The following is a 24,358-nucleotide window of genomic DNA, read 5'->3' as shown; positions in this document are numbered from 1 at the left end:
TATTATTCCAGACCATGGACTGTAAGCCCTGGAGTTATTAATGAGGATGTGTGTGATTTTTGCTCCAATAGCTTATAATCACCACGCAATTTCTGAAGCGCACCCTTAGAAGTGCATACAATGCTGTATTCCCCACAACAGCCTCCATCTGTTGCAGCTTTATCATGCTATTGTTTTCAGCAGTAGCAAGGTCATCATTTCTTATTTTTGCAGTGGAGCTCATTATCTGTTATTTCACAGTTGATATATAACAGTGCTGCTTCTGGGAAACGGGTTATTCCAAGAGCCTTCAAAATTTCATTCCATGAAAACAAACAAACAAAAAAAGTTCACCAGAGCTACAGGCCAGTTTTGCAGGATTCACTACCAACCCCTTCCTAGCTCAGCCACAGCAGCCACCTTCCTCCCCTTGTCCTTTCTGCTGCTTTTATTGTATTATTTTAATATCACAAACCAGAGAAAAAAATAATCCCTATATTTTCAGTGCAGTCCTGCAAAGCACCTTCTTTACTGAAGAAGAACTTCAACACTGTCCGTCACAGACTAAATGTGCAGGGACTTTCACACACGCTTTACCTACTGAATCAGCAAGGCAGGACCCTAACTCACGGCTTATCCACCTATAGCTTGGGACACAACTGCCAAAATATCCTTCCTACAGCTGTTCTCAGCACTAAACAGACAATGAATTTGACGCAAATGCCATATGAGACATTTTAGTCCAAACAGTGACATGTGGTGAAGGTGGGAGACTACGTGGACCACAGGCAGCTCCACCAGCACATGGACCACAGTCATCCTTGCAAAAGGAAATTGCAAATGAGACTAGTAAATGCCAGAAGTTTTGTATTGACCTGAGAGGGAAGGTCTCAGGACTTGGCTTTGCTTGCCTTGGCCTAAACTGGTTTCAGCTTCTCTTAGCTGTGATTGTCTCACAGCCGGGTCACTACTGCCTTAACCTGTTTTAGCCTGGCTTTAATTTAGAGTCAGAGTAAGTAGTTATTCTGGACAGATTGATCTGTCTCTAGAACCAAAATATGGTAGAGTGCAAATGTGGTCTCAGACTCTGAATACCCATTGTAACAGGAGTGGAATCCTGTGAATCAGATAAAGATAGCTTCAAAGATAAGGAGGAACAGAAAGACTGAATAACTGGGAATCAATGAAGAAAAAGATTATGGAAACAGACTGTGTTGAGAAAACATTTAGAAAATGTTACTGTTATTGTAATTGGATTAATAATAGCTGTTTGATGAATTTTGATTAGGTTACTAACAACAAATTCTAGGCTCTATCTTTGCCCATAAAAAGATTTTGAGCTCAGTAACTATTGTGCAGTACAGTAGCAGTCACCTCCATCTGCTCATGAGCCAGAGCCCTAAACCTTCCTGAGACACCGAACTCTTGTCCCTTTTGTCCCAGGGTAGAGAGGATGGATTAAAACACACCTAGAGAAGTAGCCTCACCTTTGGGGAACCCAAAGACTCAAATCTGTGTCTTCAAGGAGCTCCCCACAGCTATCAGACAACAGCCTTAGTGGCCTTTTTCACATCAGTAAATAGACCAGGGGCAGAAGAAGGTACTGGGCGCCTGGCCAGCAGTCATCCGCAGAGGTCAGTGCACCTGCAGCCATTGCCAGCCCCCCTCACCATGTCTAAGGAGAGAAGTGTCTGCTTTTATCCCAGCATGGAAGAGATTTTTTTTGACTGACTGTTCCCCATTCAGCAGAACATCTTGAATACCAGGCTGGTTTTCTCCTCCCTGATACTTGCTGGGGCATCAGGACTGTAGCAGGACGAAAGTAGATGAGAGGGAGAGAAAAGACAGTGGGCTCTGATATTACCTTGCTGTGGTGCTATGGAGAAAAAAAAAAGTCTTAAATATTCTTAAACGACAAGAAAATTACATCCTACACCAATCTGTATCTGCTTAGTGCGTTCTGAAGCAAGATTACAGCCCCACATCCCCCACAGCTGGTGGCACAGCTGGCACCCAGGGACACATTTCCCTGGTCCTGTGCCCAACCTCCTTCTCCCACAACACACACATCCTGAAGAAACAGGGACTTCAAAACATGCGATCCCCAATTCATGTAATTTTCACTGTTTTCTAATATGCAGTTCTTTTACAGCATGGGAGGGAAGTGCTGTTGGTTTTGAGTTACTAATTTTCAGAGCCTAATTGTAGATTTGTTGACTGCACATGATATTGAATTTGCCTTTCTCATTGTGACAGCAACCATTAACAGCAATGCTGCCGAGGCTAAGAGAAACGGTCCTTAACATAACAGCAGTTAATGACACCAGTATGCTAATCGTTGTCAGCCCCCCCAGCTCCCTTCAGTGCAAATCAGCAAAGGAAAGCTGCTGTTTGTAGTATTTGCAACCCAGTGCTGAGCGTGTGCTACGGGTGCCTGATCAAGAGGCTTTGGGTCTCTCACAGTCCCAGTGAGATAGCCATGGCTTACACATTAAATCAGTTCATTATGTATTTTTGATGCCATCTTTTGGCTCGTTAGCACGAGTCTGGTTAAAACTAGATGCATCATTAAGGCTGCACAGCTAACGTACTTTAGAACCTCATTAAATGAAAAGTTTATTACAAAACTGGCCTGGCCTGACTGAACATGTGCAGTAAATTTGTTCCCATTCTCAGTAAATATTTAGTATTATACATATTTGTTGCATTGGTAAATGTGCCATTAGAACAAAGGATTTTCCGTTAAAAATTATCTTCAAACTGAAGCCATGCTTATTAAAAGACACAGAGAGAGAGAGAGAGAGAGAGAGAACATTTTGGCCTGTTACAATCAAGTGGGAGGAAGAACCAGAACAGAAAAATTTCATTACCAGCCTCACAATATTTACAGTGGGAATCTTATACCATAAATGCCTAAAATTGAGTGAGATTAATCCTACCTCTAAAATTAAATCTGTGAAGTCCAGAAAAAAACGATATAATGAGAATCTCAGTTTCCATTTCCAAGAGGAGTAGGAAAAGAAATCTCCCAAATATTTGGAGAAAAACTTGAAATTGCCATTTATGTGTTCCCAAAACACCAAGAAAACAGAAGACTGAAGAAAAAAATTCCTCAATGTTTGTCGGTCAAGGGAAATCACCTGATTTTATGATGAGCTCAGCAATCCCTGCAACCTTGCATATGAAATGCTATTTGTTTTAAATAACAATAATGATTATTATTTATTATAATTATTAATGTTATTATTATTATTATGTATACTTGCTTCCAGTGTAAACTCTCAGCTACTGACCTTAAGCTCTTCCAAGTCAGGCCTCTCCATGTTGACCACCGCTGCAAGCAGCTGGTCCTCCAAGCCGTCTCGTGTGACAGTGAAGTTGATAAGGGTGCACTGTGCCTGCAGCTCGGGTTGGAAATGAGGGTTTGCCAGCTTTGTGTGGAGGATGAGACGGAAAGCAGGGTTGAAGTCACACTCCTTATCCCCAATCTTAATGTACCTGAAATTAGAGCAAAAGGAGCATGAGTGCACGTCTCTTCCAGGACATTTCACCCAAAGACAAATGGTGGTATCAGTCAATCTACCAGCATGGGACTTTGCACTCTTCACAAAGAAATCACTATTAAAGCAAAAAAGTACTTAAAGTTGGACACACCTGAATCACTTCTGCTTTAGGATAAAAACCCCAGACAGTTGCTCCCAAATTTTGGATCCTACTTGAGAAGGGTCATGGTTTCCAGCAGCAGGATGGCCAGTTCAACCATGAACCCTCGATTTTAACAGAGGCTGTATTCTACCTAAAGTTGGAGTTACATGGAGGAAAAGCCTCTCAGCATTGAGATTTTACTTAGCCACAGCTAAAATTGCCTATTCAGATAAGGCCAACTCTGTGGTTGCACTGAGCTTGAACAGTGAAGCCAGATTAGGAGAGCAGCTGGTTGCCTGGGAGGTAACACCACTCAGGAAACCCAGCCTTCTCCTGTTCTGCATTTCTGACATCAAGTCTAAAACTTACAGACACCTCAAGAGTCAACATGCTCTGAAACCAAGTTTAACAAAGCCCATGGGAGCCAGAGGAAAAGAGAAACTGGAAATGCTTTCTGGGATGCAGTTGGACTGTTAAGGGAACAGTGGTGTTACCACAGGAATTTGAATACACTTTCCAGTCAAACATCAGCTCACTAGGTGTCCTCTTGGCCACCTCAATTGTTTTTACAGCTGTGAAACTGAGGCAGAGAGAAATCACACAGCTCACAGCAGCACCCAGAAATACTGCCGAGAGCCCCAACTTCAAAACACCTTCTTGCTCTGGGACTACCAGCATCTGTCTGTGGAGTCTGGGCTCATGTCCTGGAAAACATGAAACCCGTGGAATTTTATTTGATTTGTGACTTATTTTCCCTTTCTTAGGAAACAACTGAATTCATAGGGAGTTCTGAGAGTAGAGACACACAATCCCAAAAGGGGATGTCTGGGTTTTTCACTGTAGGGGGGCTCAGGAGTCCCACCACTTCTGCTGTACCCCCATCTCTGCTTTCAAACATTGCAATCCCCTTCACTGGGACCGTCATTCCCTCTGAAATGATCCTTTCCCTCTGTCCTGCAGCTGAACCCACCATCAGCCACCCTTTTCCCCTGCAAACTTTCCACACAGCTTGCCTTTCCCAGCAGTTTGCATCATCCTAGGATATTTTAGGCACCTCAGGAAACCATCCTCAAAGAACTTAAGGAATGTGAAAGGCAGAGCTTAACAGGCTTTTTGTTATTTCCTGCACAAAGCCAAGAGTAGGACCCTGCTGTGAGACACTGCAGCAGGCACAGAGGTCAGCCCATGCCGGGCTCCTGCAAGTGACAAAGCTGTTGGCAACAGAGACTTTTAAAAGCCCGAACGACACGCATCCTCCTAAAGGCAGATGACACCACTCTGCAAAAGCCAGCAAAAACAACATCAAAAGAGTCCCTGAATCAAGTTCAGCACTGAACACGAGGTTTTATTTGTTGCCATTATTTGAGCACACATTAAAATGTGCTTATTTTACTTTACATATAGAAAGAAGGAAAAAGTGAACTCCTTTGCTGCCCCTCTCACCAACCTCTTCTCAGCTGGAAGGTGACCAGCAGCTGCCACAAAAAACTTATCTCATTAAGAAACACTTATATATACTTAGTGCTTAAACCTGTAGCTGCATTCCTAAGCGGTGCACAGTGTTTGCTAAAATTCAAGGTTACTTTTTCTTCACAACAGCAATAGCTATTTTGGTAATAATTCAGTGTCAGGATAGCCAATTACAGACACCAAGGTCACTATACAAAAGGAGAATTACAGGTCTCTTTTACATGAGGTTTGAATGACACCGTCCAACAAAATGAAAAATCTAGGTTTATTTCAAAGCCATCCTATGACTGAATTACCTATGATTGCCTGATTTAAAAATGCCCTCACTTCCGAAGGCAGGATGTTAGTGCTGCTGTATATGAACACACACAATTTGAGGCCAGGAACAAAAAGCACAACAGCACAAAGAAACCATTCACACATGCCATTAAGTGTCCCTGAAGCTCACCTTCCTTTCTTGATTGTTTCTCGCCCCAGTAAGGGCCCCAAAACTGGATCCAAGGATTCCTCCAGGTTTTCAATCAAAACCAGTTCTCCTGCAGCCAGGGCTCGTTCCATCGTGTCCAAATACCTGTGGGGAACAGCATTGGTACCCATCACAGCAAGGCTGGATATGATGCTTTGCAGCAAGGAGGATGCATGTGGGACAGAGGGGTGTTCCACACTGTGATGGCAGCTACATACACATGCCAGCAGTTGTGAGGGAGAAAGAGGGGTAAGATGGTGTCAACATTCAGTGCAGAAAGTGGCACTGGCAGACTCTTGGCTGTCCAACAAAGAGAATCAGGTCTCATACCTCGCAAGGGCAAGCAATAACAACTGCGTCCTCTTTCCCAAGAAAAGAGCACGAGCATCAGTGAACAAAGATGGGACAGCTTGGAGTTATTTTTAGCAAATACTTTGTTTCCCCCAGAACCCACTGGTGCAGTTAATCTTGCATAAAAGCAAGGACAAAGAGCATGTTTCAGCTCCATTCTGCCCAGGGTTTAGTGTCACATTTAGGACAGCTGCTTTCCTCATGAGGGAATTGGAACCCTTTGCCCAGTGCCTAACTGTAAAATGGGGATGGTCTGCATTGGGATGCTTTTTGAGAAGGGCCGGGTCAAGTGCTTGTGCTCTCTCCTTCAGGGCTGCTCTGCACTTCACATAACTTCTCTGGAAAGAGGAGAGAAGGGCCCTGGGCAGACAGTGAGGATGCTCCGGGTGCTGTTGCACCAGCACTGCTGCACTGAATCGCTCCAGCTCACTCCACTAGCTAAAATTTAGGCTCCTTGTCTAAGCTAGAGAGTTTGGGACCCAAAGAGACAACAGAAAAATCGAAGACAAGAATTTCAGAGTGACTTTTAGGTCTAACCTTTAAAGGAACAGGTTGACATAATGCAAACCCCATCCTTGATCAGCAGCCCCCATTTTTCTGAGTCTAGGAATATTTTATACAAAGAAACAGTCAGAGAGAATGACAGCAGCTGCCTCCAAAGCTGCTCAAATGGCCCTTTCCTGAAGGAGAGAGGGATGTGGGTTTAAAACTCTTAAAGCAGTTGAAAGCAAAGAAGCACCATTTCCCAGATGATGAAACACTCCCGTGTTTACTATAATGGGGCAGTGAATGATGCTTTTAGCCAACGGCCCTGAGATCACAGCAACACACTAAATTCCCCTCTTAGGGTATCTGCCAGACTGGTGTATGGCTGGGGAGGGAGGGGAAAAAGAGATGCTGTGTTTGCACAGCAAGCTGTAATGGCAGCATATGAATGTTACAGGGTCTATTCTTGTTCCATTCTGGAGATTTTTGTTTAGGTGCCTCCTCTGGAATCCTTACTTTTTCACAGACTGCTTTGTATAACTGCAAGGCATGGTGACCAGGTTGGCCAGGAAATAGAAATTTGCTCTAATGAATAATGAGCTGTATTTTCATCCCACACAAGATCAAATCTATTAAATTCTTGTTATTTTCTTTGAGAAAAGCAGAGGAGGCACCAGCAAAACAACTTGGGCAACCCCAAGACATCTCCAAAGCTACAAGAATTTGCAAGCACCAAGCTGGGGTCACTCTCGCCTGTCGCTAATGCTTTGCTCTGTATTAAAAAAAAATAATCTCAGCACTCATACCCAAGTAGGGATTTGCCTCTGGGTCTGTTCCATCCCAGATGGGACTCCTCACTAGTGAGTAGAAATAGGGGCAAACCGAGGTAGCAGAAGACTGGCCTGTGCACTGACTGGAGGTAAAAGCCAGGAGCAGAAAAGCCTTCCCATAAAAGATTTAGCCAGATCAATGCAGGGATGCTGCAATGAGAACCTCCTAGCTGGTGCCAGCGTGGGAGCAGAGTTAACCCAGCTGGTCTTCAGGGCATGGTGACCCTCATGGCAGCTTCACCCTCCGCACCCAGGCCCTCTCTCTTCTTCCAAGATGTAGGAAGCCCTACTCACCCTCCTGGGTGAAACTGAGTCAGGACATGACACACAGGATGAGCCCGATGGAGGATGCCATAGCCTTACATGTAGCTCAGCCTCCAGCACACAGCTCTCTCCATTCGCAGTTTCAGAGGAGTTTCTATGGTAACTGAGACAAGCACTAAACAAACCCTCTATTTAATGAGAAATCTCTATCATTTTGGTAATGAATAAGCAGCTGATGCGCAAATACATTTGAGGGTTTTCCTCAATGTAATTGGCTCAGATGGCTGCAGAGTTAAATATACACTGTTCATCAAATATGACAGGCAGATAACCATTAAAAGGTATTATTATGTGATAAGGCTGATGTTTACCCCTTCTGCCCAATTCGGATCACTCGGAGGTCTTCTCCATACTTCGTCTTGATCCATTTGATACCCTGCAGCTGGGGATCTACCATGAGGGGCCAGCGCTCACAGTTGGTCAGGATGGTGGCATTTTCAGTGGACATCCGATCAGCTGGCAGGCCCTCGTTCTGCCAAGCCGCTATATCAGCGTCATCTGTCAGCATGGTCAGAGGATCGAGGGATGGAGTTACAGGGATTGGCACCTGGGAGGAGAGGAGAAATGCTTCCTAATGTATCAGCAAAAAGCAGCGAGCACGACTTGCAACATATTCCAGAGATGAGTAAGAAAAATATTTCAAGAAAAGTTAGCTTAATTAAAAACTGATAAGTCATATTTATCAGTGGCTTCCCATTCTACAGGATAGTTTTGATCTAGTATCGTTTCCCAATCCTGTTGCAAATGAACACAAATTATGCAAGCAACCCAAAGATTTTTGCCTGCAGAGCACTAAGCACACCAAAGGGCCACAGCCCAGCGAAGCAGACTCAGATCACGCTCTGCTGTGTACAAGCTCTCTGAGATGAGAGCTTGGAAGAATATAATTAACACCCTCGTAAGCCTGCTGTTATGTTGCAAAACAGCATTAGCAGCTCCAGAAACACTCCTCTGACATGGGAGGCCATTTCTGGGTGTGAGAACCAGAAAGTTATTTGTGCCAGTTTTGTGAGCAGAATGGGCCTTTAATTCTCCATTAGAAATACAGGCACTTCCTTGAAATTTCTAAGCACAGAGTCAGGTCATTTTTAGAACAATATTGCCGTTCTTAACTAAATTTTTGGCTTAGTATTAAGAAATGCAGAATGAAGCTTTTCGTCTCTCATTCTAAGGAACTTGCTGATTTTCTCAGCTTTTTTATTCGGGCATCACTGCCCTGTTGAAACCTTATTTGAAAGCTTCTTGGCATTTCACCAGGATTTATAACATCCAGTTACTGCACTGATGTGCAAAAGCTCAATCCCGCAGGAGACTGAGAGCTTGCATTTACTGATGTATGAGAGGACCTCTTAAAAATTAGTGAAATATTAAACAAGTTTGAAGCACGATGGTCTCCAAACAGCAAGGCGTGGGTAAACCCAGCTGAGAGGCATGGCCAGCGTGAACAGAGCTTGTGTCCAGCACGAAGAACCATATGGAGTTTTTCCAAGCCTACTAGGAAACTGGCAGTGAGCCATGCCTGCTCCAAGCAGTTCCTTCACCATACTACCTCCCTCTTTCTAGGCCATCCCTGACACCTGGTTAAAACAGCACAGCATTGGTACTGGGCTCCATGTTTGGGTTGCTGCATTGGGGATTTTCCTCTGTACATGCAGGAATCGGTTCACTTGCACAGAGCAAGGACAATGCAACATCTTCCCCAGAGAGGAGTAAATCAAGTGTGGCTACGTCTTGCATCTCAATCCAACTCAGTGGGGACACAGGGATGCCCCTTATTTGGGGGATCCCCTCACTTGGGGATCCCCTGTGGACATCAAAATTTATGGCCATGTTAATTCCAGTAACAACAGCTTTTCAGAGAAATCAGGGCTTACTTTTAGCTGGTGCAAATACGGCTTCCAGATTCCATCCAGGAGGTCTTGACGGTATTTCTTGGTGAAGTAGCCCAGGTAGGAGACGAAGGCCGTAATCAGCAGGACGTCTCCACACAAGGTGCTCTGTTGCTGTTTGAAGTCCTTCACAGCTTCAGCCCATCTCACATTCTCAGAGGCGAGTCCCCCAACCTACAATTTCCCAAGTCAAACTGATCATTTCAGTGGTTCTTTAAGCAATACCTCAGGATCTGGCCATGTCCAATACCTTGTTCCTCATGTCAACTGTCACTTGCTAAAGTTTAAAACCTGGGGATGGCAATATTCAAGAGTTACTTTGCTAAATGCCTTCCCATCCCATTCAGTGAAAGACCGGTCCTGCAGTCAAATCCAAGCTGTCTGCTCCACAACTCCTCTAGAATCATCAAGGGAGGATCCATCACTTCCCCAGCAGGAATTCACATAAAGGTATCTGCATAGGGATCACTGAGGCAGCCCATCAGTTGTTAATTGCCTTATGCCACAGACTCACACATCGTTACTCTCACACATCCTCTCTCAGAGCACTCCTCTCCAACAGCTACAACCTTCAGCTATTTCACACAATTTATTATTACCCCAGGTAGATGGGATTTTGATCACAATTCCCTTGGGTCTACATTTTTCTTTCCCTTAAGGCTCTGTCCAGAAAACACTTCCTCATAGACATTTTTCATGAGCATCCAATGCACAAACAGTCCAACTGGGGGCTTACCAGCTTTGAAGAGGGTACGGCGTCTCTTTGTAAAATAAGATATCTCTACAAGCATGGACAACTTCCTTGACCATTGGTACTTTTCAGGGTACCATTGGTCCCTCATTCCTGATGTCTTGTGATTATAAGAGATATCCTGACCACCCACCCCTCCCTTTTATTACACATATATATATATATTTTTAGGAGAAAACTTTAGCTCTATTAACTGAGAAACACAGCTTGGAAATATTAATGGAATGCATCCTTCAGGTTCACAAGCCAGAAAAACCCAAAACAGTTTTAAGTTGGCCACATGGATTTGAGATTGAGAATGCCAAACTTTATGGTCAAATTCACAATCTCTCTCCTGTGATCAAGGTGCTCTGGAAACATCCCTGTAACGTACAGATCCCCTCTACTCACAGACCTTTGTTACCAGGGCCAACCAGCACTTCCTATATTTCTTCTTCAGTATACAGTCCACATGAGCTTAGAGTTATTTCTCATATTTCTCATTTTTATTAAAAATTCCTCTATATCCTTCTCTTTTGCAAACCTCCCTGAATACGGGGTGCTGCAAACGTGACTAATATGACACTGTCTCCTTCTTCGAGGTCACTGTTAAATAGGACCAGCTCTAACACAAAGCCCTATGATAAACCTTATGAACACCTTGAATAACTTACTCCCCTAAACTGGGTTATTTTGCCATCTTAAACTGATATGCAGAAGGCAGGTCCCCAGGATGGGAAGGCCCCACCTCCAGATTCTCATTGAATTCCACCATCACAAGTTCCAACTTGACCAAGTCCTATTTCCAGCAGAATCTTGCTACCTTCTGAGGGTTAGGAGCCACTTTCTGATTTCCAACACAAATTTACTCCTGGCCAGTTTAGGCCATGGGTTCTCATGCAGACACTGTCATCCAGCTCAAACACCTCTCCTTTCACCCTCATGTGTACCTCCAGATGCTTTCATAAACAGCCAGTATTTTCTAGGGAATGTGCTCTGCTTGGCTAAGCAAAAAAAGTTGATCTAGTTCGCCTCTGAAATACACAACCACAGAAACAGCTCTTCTGAGCCAACTCAAGGTCCACCTCCTTCAGCATCTTGTCTGATGACAGCACCCATTAGCAGACGACTTGGGAAGACTATACAAATGAGCACCTGGGAATAGTTCCTGACATAATCTCCCAGCATCCCACAACTGGAGGTATAAGGACCTTCTGAAACAGAGCTTGTATCTTTGTGCTTAACAGCCACTGATTATTTTTTTCCTCCATCACTGAGTCTAGGCTGCCGTGGATACCAACCAACCTTTTGGCATCTACAGCATCCTGTGGCCAGGAGATACACAGTTTAGCTACACTTTCTGTAAAAAAAAGTACATCCTTTGATGTGCTGCCTGAACTTTTCAATTGCTAAAACAGGTTTGCACAGTAGAAAAACAGCAAATAATCATGCTCGTATCACCTTCTCCATACCACTCATGATTTCAAGTCCTTGATACCCGCTCTCTGTCTCCTTTTGAGGTTGAAGAGCTTTAGCCTATTCAATAATTCCTCACACAGAAGAAGCCTTTTGATTGTCCTTGCAATCTTTATCTTTACTGAATTATGTAATCTTTATTATCCAGTTTCTTTTTATTGTTACCTTCTCTGTGCCATTTTCCACTCTACTACATCCTTTGAGGTACAGCAGAGGGGGCAGAGGCACAGCTGCACATTCAAGATTTATTTAGAATGTATTTATATAGAGAGATTGTGATTTTTCTCTGGTTTGTTCTCTCTTCTTTTCCTAATAAACCCTAACATTCAATTTTGGCTTGAGTTTTGGGTTTGTTGAGGGGTTGTTTGCCTGTGGGAGCACAGAGCTCACATACTCACAGAAATCTTAACTCCATCATTTCATTCCTGAATGATAATAACTAGCTCAGCATCACTTACAGGGCATGTAAAGTAAAAAATAATTTTTCCAATATACATTACTTTAGATTTATCTACCTGGCATTTCATACCTCTATCACTTGGTATAATTTTTACAGTTCTTTACAGACAGTCTCCATCATTACTGTATACATATTATTGAGAAACTGTGTGACCTGTTTACACACCTTCTCATCCAGATCATTTATGATTATTCTGATGAACACAAGAACTAACAGACACCTGCAAAAATACCTCTGATGGCCTTTCTGCCTTGATAAATCTGCCCCTTTAAATCAGTGAAAACTGCCTTCTGGGCTGTCTGTCTCCTTCCAGGAGCAGAAAGAGAGGCCACAGGTTTTTCTTTGCCCCACTTAACCTAAGAGCTGCCCCTAAACCTGTTCCAGCTGAGTTACTCTTTCTCACGTGAGTAGAACGTGAACCACCGTTCTACTCACAAAGCTGTAGAGAAGGTTTCCCCAGTGCCTTTTCCTGATCTCAGTGGATGCTGATGTTCCCTTAGCCTTGCTAGAAAGCATACACTTGATATGATTAGGACCACATCTGCCTTTCTTAGGGCTACATGATGTGTAGCCTTGGCAATGTGATCTTGGTTTAGAGTGAAACAATCTGTTATAAATCCATAATTACATGTCGGCATCTTGTTTTACTGAATTTCATCCTCTTCCTCTGGTTCCCATATCCAGACCATCCAGTTATTTCAACTATAGTCATGCTTCCTCTTTAACTGTGGGAATTCCCATTTTTGTGTTCTGTCTTATAGGTCTGTCTTATAGCCACATTTATTGAAGTGGAGCATACAAAGGCTGGAAAATATCAGGGATCAAGCAGCATGGGATATACCTGCTCTGTTCCTCTTCTGTTCTGGACATTTGCTGAGTCCAGCTGAAGCTGGACAGACCCTGGTCTCAGCCTGCATATCTGTTCTTACGTGATCCTACTTGTTGAAAAAGAAGCAAAGCACTACTTTTAAGTTATTGCTTACTTTTAAGGATCATACCTAAATTATCTTTGATCTCAACTCCAGTAACAGTGCATAGATGTCCACTTCCTCTATCTTTCCTTTGCAGTTTTTATAGATGAAGTACCTATAGGTCTTCCCTCCAGCCTCCTTGAGATCAATTCTCATACTACTCCCATAGCCTCTAACACCAAGATGTCTTTATTGATCTGATTTTCCTAATACTTGTAGAGTGTCTACATAGCCCTAATTAATTTCTTGAGGTTATTTTTTATCCACTTATGTCCTATGGGTCTTTTCTTCCCCTTTGCTTGGGTCACACACTACTTGCAGTTTTAGTATCTTAAAGAAATCCCAGGTGTCTTCCACCTCAGATACTAGAAGTCATTGGAATTCTTTTTATTTAGCAAGTAGCAAATCAAAAGCCATCTCATTTGATTACCTTTAGCTCTTTGATAATGAGGGATAGTGAACAATCATTCCCTATTCACCACCTGCATACCATTCATGATTTTATAGGCTTCTGTCACATCTATCTTCCGTACACAGTCTCTTTTCCAAAATGAAAGTCCTAATCTATTTCCTTTCTTCACATATGGAAGTGGTTATATACTTTGTTGTAGCTTTTCTAGGTCACCTACAGCATTTTGAGATGGGGTAACCTGACTCTCTTCAGCATGCAAGACGTAGGCACTGATAGATCTGATACAACATTTGTTTAACTTCTGCTTCCTGATTTTTTCCTACCAATTACTAATATTCAATTTGCCTTTCTTCCTCCAGTCGAGTACCACGCTGCTGTTTCTGAGAACTCTCTGCAACGACTCCAAGAGCTCTTCTGTGAGTGATAATAGTGCAATTAGGACCTATCAATGTAAATGCATGATTACAGTTCATTTTCCCTGCATGCATTATTTTGCATTTGTCATCACTACATTTCATCTGCCACATTAGCACATATCCACTCACAAATACCACCCATCAGCCATCCTCCCTTTTCTGGTGCACAGATCCCTAGACACTCCCTGGTCCCTATCCCTTGGATCCTAGAGCATCTTCCTTAATGCACTGTAAAAGTTAAGCTTGCCTTCATCCCCCAGTTCATTTTTCAAGCCAAAGCAACACTATCTGTGTTCAGTTAGGTGTATTCTTCATACAACCTCAAATGTGTTTATTTCAAAGTCTGGGAATTTATTTCTGCCCAGTCACATAGGTGACACATCTTGGATGTCAAATAAATTGCACATCAGTAAGGGCTGTCAGGATCTATTCCTAGATCAAAGCCAGAGATGACACAGGAGACAGTGTGCATTGCACAACAGTAAGTTGGCATGCAAATAGTCACTGCAAAAGTGATCCATTTTTGACAGCAGTAGTAGCAAGCTGTGTGCTTTCTAACCAGGCCTTTAAAAACAGCTAGTGGAACTAGCACTGACATAACTTATTCTTGTCTGCATTTACAGCTGACTGTGTTCAGTGCTCCCTCAGCTATGATGCCTACTAGCAGCTCCTCACCACAGCAGCTCTGTCCTGCAGATGCACAGCACTTCAAGGAACCCCAAAGTGTCTCAATTCACATTGTTCCCAGGCCATGGGGCGGGGAGGAGATGTGACCAACATGGCCTGGGATGCGGTGTCCCCGCTCCTCCAGTATTTCTCTCCATCTTATAGCAAGCACGCTAAGATTTCCCTTCTAAATAAAAACTCCTCTAAGTGAATGGATTCTCTGTTAAACCACAATACAATTGCTGCAGCTCCTATCTCAGCCACAGGCAGATAGCTGATTTCCCGGGGACTGAGTGCTTCATTCCTCCTCTCCCAACAAGTTGCATTGAACTCTAATAATTTCCACCAGCAGAAGTAACCCTGGCCTTGCTCAGACTTTTAAATCATCCCTGATCCTAATCATTTCTACTGTTTTCCATACGATCCACAGTAAGCAGAGACCTGTGAGACAGATGAGCCTGAGCTTGTCTCCCATGTGAAATGAGCGACAGAGTTTCTGGATTTAGTCTGGATGACTTTGCCCATCAGTGGCTAATGCTGCCTGCTGCAGGTCCCAAGGCTTAACTGACTCCAGGAGCAGGACGGCACACGCCTGCAGTTGTCTATGCAACGCGTTTCTGGCTGCGTTGCAAAAAGTTCCATGCAAGTGGGAAGTTGGAGCCCTCAGTGTGGCAGCAAGAGATTAAACCCTTCCAGCAAACTAGTCACCACTCCAAGCCTTGGGCTGGAAAGCTGAATGTGACAGTCCCTCCATCTACACTCCAGTCCCAAGACAACAGCCACGGAGGGTCTCTGTGGGAAGCATTGTCCAGGTGGCTCATGCACTACTAAGGGGGCTGCTATGTCTTTACATCTTTTCCAGTGGTTTTCTGGCACAGTTGGGTAGGGTTAAGAGGGCTGGGAGTGAGGGAGCAGCAGAAAGATAATTTATGACCCTATTTGCAGCATTAGGAGAGCTCCAAGCGTCACTCAAACCTCTTTCCGAACCTTTGCATTTGGAGATGTGGCAGCAGCAGACAGTGAACGGGACAGATATCTGGTTTTCTTCCCTTGTTTGCTGTTGCATTCTTTTTTAGACTGCACATTGTTTGGAGCAACAGGAGACTCTCAACAGTGTTTTGTGTGTTTGTGTGTACATGTGTATATTCATCTCTCAGCAAGCCATAGACAAAACCAGAATGCAAACAATCCTACTCGATCCTTCATTGCTTTATAAAAGCCCAGGGTTGACACTGGCTTTCCCAAGCTCTCAGCCTCTTATCTGTTATCAATTTCTGTGAGTATCAGGCTGAAAATTTTACCCAGCACAAGTGCGGCACATGATGTTTACCAGCTAGAGATCAATAAAAACCACATTGCTTTTATTCTAGCAGAATCCAGGGCATCGCCCGGCACTCATCTTCCTCACCACTGCAACGACTGTGCCAGTTGTATGATGCTTCAGTTTTGTGTGATCCTAGATGCAGGAATAGAGATTTGCTTCCATGTGTCTCTGCTTTTTCTCTAATGATGTAAGGAAAGGGTGTTACAACCTGGGAGAGAGCGTATCCTGGCAGCAGACAGGAGGTAGAAGGCAACAACATTGGCAGACTACGGAGAAAACAATGTGTAGCCTGTCTCATCTATGCACATAGACAGGCGTAGCTTGGGGAAGCTGTCGATGCTTTCAAACACAGAGCAAAACCGCTTTCCAGCCTCCCTGGACATCACCTTTGCAAGCACAGGAGGACTTATCTAATCATGGTCCCCACTATGGTAATGCACCCTATTTGAACAGATGTCCAAATTCAATCTAAATGAAAATGGCTTATAAACCTCAGCCAGGACTGGCAGGGCTGAAAAATAACAGTCATATTCAAAGTAGAAAGCCTATACCTGCATGATGTCCTTTATCTACCCCAAAAAAATCAAACTACCCTCCTCCACCCAGTTCTCGATGCATACGCCAGGCTGCACACTAATGCATCCTCCTTTTTACTTTTACCATTTTCAGTTTGCTTCAATGAGAGACTTGAAACCCAGTCACCTAAAGATTCTCATTTTAAGTGTATATAAGAGAGGGAAATAACTAGAGGAGTGGCCAATGTCAGCCACTGGTGACTGGATAGAGCCACGCATGGTTTCTCCCATTCACACAACACCAAATAAGAGCGGGGTGGGAGAAGCAGTTTGTGTATAACCACTTCCTAATTGCTTTAATGGCTTCAGGATTTCAAAGTTTGCTGCTGTGGTTCTCCTGAAGCCTGGACAGGGAAAGATTTCTTTCCAAAACCAGTCACCAGTGCATCCAAAGCATTTCAAGAGGAAAGAAACAGCAAGGCTTTGATGTCAAGGCAGCTAAAATGCTATACAGAATAAATCACCAAGACTGTGCCTAAACAATGAAAAACATGCTAAGGTATTTAACAGTTAAGGATATAGTCCAGCACGTGGGCTCAGACAAGGACGTGAACAAGTACTGCTTTTAAGCAGGTGCTGACCCTGAGCCTGTGAGCAGTCCCAGTGAATGAGTAAGGTAAAGAACATGCTTAAAAGCAAATATATTCCTGTTGCTTCACTGAGATTATACTGCCTGTGACACAAACTCAGTGCTGTCAGGCCACGGACTAATGCATACAACATTGCAAAAAATGCAACTGCAACCAAAGTTTTTCTCAAACTTGATTCCTATGTCTTATCTTGATTTCAGAATCAAAATAATTTCTTTTAAAGGAAGTTATTAAACTTGAAAAATCACATAGGAACATACATCACAGGTGACAATCCATCCTGTTAAAATATTTGCTCGTTTTGTTTTACAAGAACATTTTGTTAATATAGCTATGCCAAAAAACCTGAACAAACCCGAATTCCACAATTTTTCCTTATCACAATATCACAGTTGTACCTGAATGAAGATTCACATTTTAAGCCAATAAATCACAGGCTAAGCATGCACCTTTAAGAAATCATGTTCTGTTTGTTACAGTGGTACTAATTGAGGTGAAATTAAGCTGTATTCAGTGTAAAGCATACACTTACACGTATGCTTATATGAAAAGAACTAAATCCATCATTTTTATGTTTCTTTTTCATGAAACTTTTTCTTCTTGTATTTTGTGTTTACTGACTCCTATGTAAGCCACAATCTACCCCCTCATCACATGTTAAACAGGATTTTGTTAGGCTGTGGAAAGACACAGGGAAATACTCATCCTGCAAAATCTCCCCAGAAACATAAATGGTTCTTTCAAATGAAAAAGCTACTTTCCTGTCTTAATTAAAGGTTTTGGAAGCATTCAGTGAGATTTAACCTGAAGAACATGAAAGCATAAAAATCTTGCGGTGGTTGCATAAGAGAGATCTAAATCAGTTTGTCTTTGACCCCTTGTATCTGAATATATCACAGTCCTGACCGCATTTGCCTGCAAAGTGGTGCTGCACTCCTGTTTTCCAAAGGAGGCATGCAAAGATTAAAGATGAAAGGTTTTTTTAGAAGTTTCCCAGTACCTAAGCATGCAGCAGGTAGACTGTGCAGTTCTCAGGAGCAATTCGATGCCCCACTAAGTGCAGCCTTTTTCATGTGCCATGAAAACCCACCTGAAATATAAACAGCTCTGAAAAAATCCACTCTAAAGCAATTTGCTGAAGGTCACCTAAGAAGGTTTGAGAGTAGGAAATGGAGAAAAATACAGAACTGAGCACAACTCTCCATGTCCCAAGCAAAAAGTTTAACCATTTGGCTATCTTTTTCTTCTCTATGACATCTCTGCTGCTCCTGGGAGGAAGGGCAGCACAGCAGCTTTTCTGTCAGTGCTGCTACAAGACCAGGCTGTATGGTCACAAGGAAGGGGCCATGCATTTCAGTGAGTTTTGTCAGGTCTCAGGCAGGAGCCATGTGCTGAGCTGCGCACACATCCCACACACAAAAGAGGGCTGGACAGGCACTTTGTGCACCAAAAGCTGCAGCAGAAGCAATGTGGGTGTGCACTGCCTAAGTCTGTACTCAGAGAAGTCCAAACCGCTACCTGCATCTTCCCCGCAGCCAGAGTCAGATGTTTTAAAAGCATAAAACGATTTGGGCTCTCCACCGAGACAACTATCACTGCTGCCTTCGTGTGCTAGAGGGTGAGCTCAAGTCAGCAGAGCCAGCTGCCAGGACCAGCTCCATCCCCACTGCCTGCCAGGGCAGAGCTCAAGCACAGGACAGTCTCCTGCAGCCCTCTTTCCTTGCTTGGAGGAAGAACTGGCTTGCTCCAAGCTAATAGCCAGTGCAGAAGCCAAAAACCAAAGTTTTAAGGGCAATTGCAGCATATGATGTGAGTTGGGGCTCCAGCTTATAGGACAGTGTGAACAGAAGACATTATCTCTCAGTCTCTTATCTGTGAAGCAGTGACAAGGGCATTGCCCCTGCAGAGGACTAGGAAGCTGCGTATTTTGAAGATACAACAGACTGTGATGCATACCGATGGACTGATAAGAGGGACATGTACTGCTTTTTTAGAGCTTTTCACTATTAACTTTTTGTCATTTCAAAACTTGCAAAGCTACTGGCATATTCCCGCCTTTGTTTTTACGATATGATTTTTGAGTCATATAATTTTGGCCTATCAGTACTTGATCATACATTTAAGTAACAAAAAGGAGATGAGAGCTGTAAAGAGAGTATAGCCAGTCTCTTTAAATATGAGCAGTGCCTACTCTGATGTATAAAAACAGCCAATGCAAAATCATTTTCATTACTGAAACTTGCTGCAGTGCAGGAAATGTATTCCAAAAAAATTAGAGGATGTAATGTACTGTGTGCACATGGTTCGCATCTCAGCAGCACCTGATACCTCCCATTCATGCCATCAGAGTTGCATCTGCTGACACTCACCAGTCGATTTGCAAGAGCAATGGTACAAGCTGTAGCTTCAGCTTCTTGCTGACATTTGAGTTTGTCTGAAGTGGCCTTCTCAAACTTGGCTGTCAGCTTTCCCAGGTTCTCATTGAGGCGCTGCACAGGGAAAAAAAAGAAGAAAATAACAGCACATTTTTAAGGAAAACCCTTCTCCAGAGATGATTCACCCTGCGAGCAGGGCTGGCCCAGCTCCACCACAACTCACGCGGCCCAGGTTGGCACCCAGGATGCAGCCCCTACACAGTATTGCGGCATCAGGAGCCTGTGCGGAGCAGTGATGTGCTGTGCTATTTTACATGCTTGTAACTCACATCCTTGGCACAAGGCAGAGGCAAAGAACACAGAAAATTAATTTGTTTGGGCGTCTGCCCTGGTGTGAATTCAAACTGGGAAAGGGGGTCCTTAGGGCCAAGTACCAATGACAGGTGCTATGGCTGAGAAATAAGCAGGGCAGCTAAGAAAACAGAATTTTGTATTTCCTGATGCTGCAGCCCTCTTGGTCTCAGTCCAGTCACTGAGGGTCTGCTGATTCACCCAGTTGTGCTCAAATCCCCAAGGGGCTCCTAAAGCAGCTGGAGCTATGCTTGGACAATCTCCAAGCCATACCTCCCGCACCCTGTTTCTAGAAGGGAATACAACAAACAAGTCAATAAAATTGTTTTTCTCCTAAAGCTGCCTGAGCGTGTGCCATGGGACACTCCTGCAGAGGAGCCCAACCAGCACTAGGTGGGATGATCCCACATGCAGGTCAGCTGCAAAATGCTTCGGGCTCAGAAGGGGCAGAAAGACCACCTGGAGAAAAAGGAAAAGAGCACTTTGCTTGGACAGAGCTGTTCACACTCTGGTCTAAAACAAATCAAGGGCTCCCACAGGCACTTGGAGCACTTCACTTCTGATAAGAGAAGTAGAAGTAATAATTGATTTTATCTGCACCCAATGCAAACTGCTTAAGGCTAAACTGCTTGTAAATCACTTTAACGCTAAGCTACACACTAGAAACAGACCTGAAAATGAAAAAGGATTATATTAGGGATATATGCAGCTCTCCTGGATACTGGAAAACACAAAGCAGTCTCTGCTTGGCCTGCCTTGGAATACTAACACAAAAAGTTTCTGTCTCTGCATTCATATGACTGTATGTGCGTATATATGCTCATATATATAAAATCCCATTATACAAGCATGATCTGATAAATGAGTATCTACGAGCTATGAAGAACAGATCCTGTAGTACCCCACCAGACACACTCTACAATAACACACAAATTTTTCTGTGTGCAACTGTGAGTATACATCTTTCTTTTACATCTACCCTCCCCGGATTCGTAGCAACCATATTTCCCAGGCAGACAAAGGAGAGGGAAAGGTACTTAGTGATTTTGACAATCAGAATAGTCTCATTTATTACTGAAAATGGGTATGTGACAGCTTAGGGCCTGGCTGTGAGCAGGTATTAATCAGCCTCACATCAGTGAAGGTATCCAAGATATCCCAGCTTCATAAGCAAGGATATACCTCCACATCCACCCCCATGCTGAGCAGTGTATCACTACCCATCTGCAGAGGGGAAAACTCACCTAAACCAGTCAGTTTTCTAAGCGCATGACAGTGGAGTACCGGTAATCTCCCCAAAGACTACCATTTTCTTTAACAAAATCTCACTTCTTTTAAAAAAAGAGAAAGAAAAAAGAAAAGCTCAGGCATTAAAAGCTTTGGAAACAAGAAGCATAAAGGGATGAAAAAAATTCCCCAGCACCATATTTCACATCTGAGATGGGAGGATTAGAGGCTAAAGACCTCTAAATCCATCCCTGCTTCAGATGCTGTACCCACCCTTCTCTCATCTGCAGCAGGAAGCGGCTGCTGGAGAGCTCTGGAGATTTTTTTTATATTTTTAGTTAAGAAGTGTAGTAAGCATTTTAAGAATAATAAGCCCTAGGACGCATCAAGAGAGTTATGTATTTCTAACATGAAGATGTGCTGGTGGAAGAGATGAATACTCAGATGAGCTCAGCTGGAGGGAATGTGCTGCCCCTCTCCAGGTGCGCATCTCAAAAATCACATATTTAAAGACAAAACTGTCAGCCTGGCTGCCAACACACCTTGATTATTAATGGCAATTTTGCACAAACTGTGGTGTCAGTACAAAAGCACAGCCACAGAGGATCAGAGCCACAGCCACTCATGAAGAGGAATCCCACATCCCCAGCACCTTAAAAAAAAGGCAGGTTTGGGAGTGCAAGCATCGGGAGGGACCTGGAGAACAGCAAGTGATGGGATGCTGTGCTGCTGTCTGAGGAACGGGCTGGTGGGGTCCCCCTGAGCTGCTTTCCACACTTTGCTAGCAGGTATTTGTTAGCAGGTATTGGCCAGGGAGGGAGGGGGGAAGAAAAGCAGTATGTCTTTCAACGCAGAGACAATTTTCCAAAGGAAAAGGAGAAAGGCTAGAAGCTACTCTCCATAGAAATGCACTCCTAATCACAGTGTAATTTCTTCTATTCAGTGATCTTTTTAATTTCTTTTTTTTTTTAAGTAGCAAAAATCTAAATAAGGATAATGCATAAGATATGCTGACAGGGAGCCGTGCCATGACAAATTATTAGGCTCCTACTAGAGCAGTCGTCATCCTGCAAAACATGCCCATCGCCAGGGACTCAGCGTGGGGAGCCAGCCCAGCTCTGTGCTACCAGCACTCTGAATCAGCCTCCGGTTCCTCTTCCCTGCCTCTGTGCAGCATACCAGGAACATACTGGTTTGAGATAATGAGTTTTCTGAGAACCCATGAGTCGAGGTAAATTACATTTTAAAAATTAGGTAGGAATAATAAGAATTAATAATTAGCCTTCCTCCTAAGCTGTAAGCAAGGCTGGAGAAGAACAGATGAAATGTAGAAAGCAGCAATAAAAGGGATAGAAAAGACTACAATCTACCCAATCTTTGGATTCCCACCCCTCCATTAAAAATACATGAGTGCAGAAAAGCAACTTTCTCCAAAGCTGAGGATTTCTCCCAAGCAGCGACTAGCATGATGGGTCCCACCGAAGGATAAGCACTTACGGCAATTTTGGCCTTGATGCTGGCCAGCTTTTCCTGGGCAGCCGCCAGCTCTGCGTTGGCTTTGCTCAGAGCCTGCCGCTTTGGCTCCACATCGCAGTACACCTCGTGGAAACGCACGATGTTTACCACCCAGGAGCAGAGGCCAGCCGCGGCATAGGACTTGGTGGTCACAAATTCGGGTCTAAACTTGGGATCTTGTAAGTAGGGCTGAAGGGCTTTGAGGCAGTTCTCGTGGATGTTCTCCTTGTCAAACTTGATCAAGGAGTCCAGGAAGCCATCCACCCTGGCCATGGCAGTTTTTGCTGCTTTCCAGCTCCTGTCCTTGGGAATCTTTCCTCCTGGGGCCATCAGCACCATCACGGCCGCAGTGACATTGCTGACGGCTGAAGGCGGCGACCCGAAGGACCTCAGCTCTGTCAGATTCTTCTGAAAAGGGGAAAACAAGGTTGTTAGACAAAAATGAATGGGCTTTCTTTTTACTTTTCCACTAATAGAGTCAGGCTCCCAAGCTATCAATCTGATAAATTAGGTTTCTCTTGGCCTGAACATCACTGCCTTTAAATCACTGCTATGCATGTTTACAGCACATGTGCTCAATTCCCTGCATCCAGCTCCTTATATCCCACCCAGGGCCAGCACAGCGCAGTGTTCCTCCCCAGAGTCCCATGCTTTCCCTGCTGCCAGCCCTGCTGCCCTCTCAAAAGATCAGGATAAGGAAAAAGGAAACCTTTCCAAATAATAACCTCTATAAATAGCATCCAGTCCCTCTAAAACTGCCTTGCAGATCTTCCCTTCATGTTCAACTACTCCCTGTGACAGACACCCATGCATTAAGGTCTTGTTTGAATTACTTCCTGCACCCATGTTTCCATGGGGCCATCGTCCAGCCCAAATTTAGGCACTTAAAGCAAGCACATTCAGCAGGAGAGCAGTCATTGGGGTGAACAGGCAGTCCCCCACAAGAATCAGCTCATCTCTGGGCACACCCTTGTCCAAGGGAGAGTTCCCACCTCCTCCATTACCAACACAGGTGGTTTTGGTGAGACCCTAATATTAAGTGGGATGAATCTTAACCTAAGCAAAAAAAGCTGAATTGTGGAAAAAGCATGCATTTCCTAACACACTTGCAACAACACGGTGCTGAGGGTTTGATCTGCTGACACCTAAAATCCTCTCACCACACACATGCAAGTTAGCTTTTGCATAGGAAAAAACAGCGCAGGTAAATCAGCTGCTCTCAGATGACACGCTGTTGTCAAAACAAGGATAAGGGCTGTTTTAACACCACTTTGAGAAAAATCTATGAACTTCTCTCAGTTCCTGTTTCTATCAGTTCTGAATAGCTCTTAATGTATATTCTCTGCTATCTTGCTTCTATCAGTTTCTGTCTTTGGAAGCAATGTGGGATAGTCTGATACTTTTGAGTACCCATTTTTTGGATAAAGGTACCTGCTATGAACCTATTCCTAAATGTGTCTTTGCTTGCTTTTTAGCTTTTGTTAATGATCGAGCTGATAGAGACAGGCCTTTGGGAGCTGTGTGCATTTCCAGCATAAAACGTCTCTAATTAAAATGCTCAATGACATGGAGCCAACCATGAGCACAGACGAGTACCTCAACGTGCCCTCCTCCATCGCAAGCGCCCTGCACAGCTTGTACTACATGGCCTCTCCCCAGCCCCGTGTGTGCAGGGCGCTGGTGCTCAGGGGGGCTGGGAGGCCTCTGGCAAAGCAGCCTGTGTTTAATAGCCTGCATCTCAGTAGAAATGGGATGCTGAGCTGGTACCATTGCTTTTTCCTTGGGAGGTGAGCCCTTCCATGACACGACAGGAACAGTGACACTACTACC

General features: G+C 43.9%; 1 protein-coding gene across 2 annotated transcripts in view; it reads right to left on the bottom strand.

Annotated features, from left to right (window-relative positions):
• Positions 1-24,358, bottom strand: part of DNAH9 (dynein axonemal heavy chain 9) — a 209,030-nt gene that overhangs the window by 79,086 nt on the left and 105,586 nt on the right. For both annotated transcript variants that reach the window (XM_049812524.1, XM_049812523.1), the window contains 6 exons: positions 22,511-22,936; positions 19,430-19,549; positions 9,426-9,614; positions 7,863-8,098; positions 5,543-5,665; positions 3,273-3,477 (listed from right to left, as the gene is read on the bottom strand). In XM_049812524.1, coding sequence (XP_049668481.1) covers positions 3,273-3,477; positions 5,543-5,665; positions 7,863-8,098; positions 9,426-9,614; positions 19,430-19,549; positions 22,511-22,936 — 1,299 coding nt within the window. The remainder of the gene's footprint in view (positions 1-3,272; positions 3,478-5,542; positions 5,666-7,862; positions 8,099-9,425; positions 9,615-19,429; positions 19,550-22,510; positions 22,937-24,358) is intronic.

Source organism: Accipiter gentilis, chromosome 10 (assembly GCF_929443795.1).
Source record: "Accipiter gentilis chromosome 10, bAccGen1.1, whole genome shotgun sequence".
Lineage (NCBI taxonomy): Eukaryota > Metazoa > Chordata > Aves > Accipitriformes > Accipitridae > Astur > Astur gentilis.
The sequence above is the reverse complement of the archived record's forward strand: the minus strand, read 5'-3'. Positions and strand labels throughout refer to the sequence as shown.